Source organism: Coregonus lavaretus (assembly GCF_964263955.1).
Source record: "Coregonus lavaretus genome assembly, chromosome: 10".
NCBI classification, from domain to species: Eukaryota; Metazoa; Chordata; class Actinopteri; order Salmoniformes; family Salmonidae; genus Coregonus; species Coregonus lavaretus.
In genome coordinates, this window is record NC_139997.1 from 23,708,749 (window position 1) to 23,711,426 (window position 2,678).

The following is a 2,678-nucleotide window of genomic DNA, read 5'->3' on the forward strand; positions in this document are numbered from 1 at the left end:
TCCCAAGCGAACCACCGTGCTTGACGAAGTGGTTGCGCATAGACTCCCCAGAGCCTCTACAACACGGTGGAACTTCCACAGTCGCGCTGTAAACACTGTGTACGAGTACAGGGATGACCTCCTAACGTGTTTCCAGACCATCAGAGACTCTGGGAACTTTGATGCCCCGACTGTCAGAGAGGCGGGGGGCTTTGTGAGGATGCTCGAAGACGAGGCTTTCTGTTTTTTCCTGGCACTGTTCCACAAGATCATGCCAAATGTGGACATGCTTTTCAGCCAGCTGCAGAAGAGGAACATCGACCCTGTCTTCATTAAAGCACTTGTCCAGAGGTTCACAGACAGCATGCTAACAATCAGGTAAATAACTATATTTACTATTGGCTGATAAAGATGTTGTTAGAAAGATGAATAGTTCACTTACAACAGTTTAAAAGCCTAAATGTGTCTGGTCATCAAAGTGAGTGATTATCATAGAGCCGTCACAATTATATTTGTTTTAGTATTTTAAAAGGAAAGAGAAGACACAATCAGACGTTGATAATAATGCAGGAAAGTACTACACAGTTTGTAATAATTATTCAGGTGTCCACCAGGTCAATTTCTAGAAGAGGCCTAGTTGTTATTGAAGATTAACTTTATTGCTAAGTGCACAGCAGAACAAAATGATGTTGCATCCCTCTCACAAATGTAATAGAAAAAGGCTTTAAAACGTAATAACATCAGTTAATTATGTACATCACAGGTTAAAAGCAGTTACTAGACATAGTTTGTGTGTATATACACACTATCTGTCTGTCTGTCTGTCTGTCTATATATATATATATATATATATATATATATATATATATATATATATAAAAGTCACTGGTTGTGTGTTGAGGGGGAATTACAGTGAGTTAAGAAGTCTGATTGCAAGTTATCAAATTAAACTTTATTTTTTGGACCCAGGGCCTCAATTCCCTCTTTGTGTGGGGACAGCGCATCTGACGAGCAGCAACAGCCCATCAAGCGACGGAGGATGCTGGGACCAGGAGAACAACAGAGGTTGGCTATAGAGGTAAGTTGTGATGTAATTGTCAGTGTTTCCCCCTAGAACTTTATTCAGGCCTGGTAGTATGTAGCCAAAACCCTGAACAATCAGCACCTTGGTAATCATATACTTGAGTTGGACATAGGCATGTGTCAGTCAGGATCACTTGCATCAAAATAGCTTAATTGCAAATTAAAGCTGATGATGTATCTTTTACAGGTATGTGATACCATCCTGAGTCATGCCAAAGAGAGGTTCTCCTTCACCCAGCACCTCATCAGCGCAACACTATTGCACGGAGAGTTGTTCCCACAACACAGTGTGAAGTTCCCCGATACAGCGCTTGAAACAACCGTGGAGGCGTACCCCATGTTGAACAAGGCCAAGCTCAAAACCGAACTGTCCCTCATCTATGAGAACAGTGAGTTCAAGGCTTGTAGTGGTGCAGTGCCCCTGTACCAGTTCTTCATGGAGAACAACCTTCAGAGCACTTTCACAGAGACTGCCAGCCTCCTCAAGATCCTCATCACCACACCCATGACAACTGCTGAGTCAGAAAGGTGCTTCTCTACACTGAAAAGGATCAAGACCTTCCTGAGAAACAGCATGACACAGGATCGCCTGAACGCTCTGGCCATGCTCTCCATGGAGAAGAAACTTGTCAGGGACATTCCTGACTTTAATCAAAGGGTCATTGAGAGGTTTGCCACTCAGAAGGACAGACGGGCAAAATTCCTGTACAAATAAGATGACAGACACACACACACAGAGCAGCTCTGGCCGCATGTTTCTTTGTATATAGTTGACCTTAGCATAAAAAATCCAGTTATATATGGTACTCTAGAAAGTCTTAATAGTGTCTTTGCTAATATTACTGTATATATGTTGTTTTGTATCAATTAATTGTTGCAGTTCTGGAGCACATTAACAATTAGTCACATTTAGTATGATCATAAAATACTGTATGCTATTCTTCCAGTCAAAGGTTTGAGTTCATCCACTTGATATCCATTTCTATATTATACATCCTTTTATACAGTGTAAGATTTCCTATAAACTTTATAATAATTTCATGTTATTGTCCACTTTCCACTCTGTTCTGACAGCATGCCTGTTGCGTTGCCTGTTTACTACCAATGGTGAAAAGTTCACTTTAAATGCAAATGAAAGGCTTGGGTTTGTGTAATATGTTTTTGTGTAAGAATGCCTCAACTTTTTAATATTGGCATTAAATAATTACTGAATGTTTCACTGAGCACTGCTGTCCTGCAGTTTGTGTTAAAATATATTGCGATGGTTACAGGAAAAAAAAAGTATGGCACAGCCCCACCGAGAATATTTTTCACCAGCCGCCACTGCTGAGAAGACCTCTAATCAGAGGGCTCATTGGAATTAATGCTCTCTGACAGAAGTAGCCTACAAAGTGGTGCCCCTAGTGGTGGTACCAAGTTATGTAAGAATGTTTATTAGACAATCTCTTGCACGAAGAAAGGTGATGAGGATGTGCCTTTCTTAGCATAAATTAGGCTACATGTACTAAATTAGGCTACATGTACTTCTAGTAGGAAGGCCACAATGAGATATTAACTGTCTTGAAAGGATAGAAATTCTTAGTAAAACACAAGCAATCCCAAATGCAATCTGAAAT

At 40.5% G+C, this 2,678-nt stretch overlaps 1 protein-coding gene across 1 annotated transcript; it reads left to right on the forward strand.

Annotated features, from left to right (window-relative positions):
* Positions 1-954: 954 nt before the first annotated feature.
* LOC311136140 (zinc finger MYM-type protein 1-like) lies at positions 955-2,284 on the forward strand. The gene is made up of 2 exons (XM_084170227.1): positions 955-1,057; positions 1,250-2,284. The coding sequence occupies exons 1-2, from the start codon at positions 1,019-1,021 to the stop codon at positions 1,775-1,777; spliced, it is 567 nt and encodes a 188-aa protein (XP_084026353.1). The 5' UTR covers positions 955-1,018; the 3' UTR covers positions 1,778-2,284.
* Positions 2,285-2,678: the final 394 nt, after the last annotated feature.

Coding starts and splice junctions, on each gene's coding strand:
- LOC311136140 (XM_084170227.1), top strand. CDS start 1,019: ATGCTGGGACCAGGAGAACAACAGAGGTTGGCTATAGAG. Junction 1,058..1,249: donor AACAGAGGTTGGCTATAGAG/GTAAGTTGTGAT, acceptor TATCTTTTACAG/GTATGTGATACCATCCTGAG.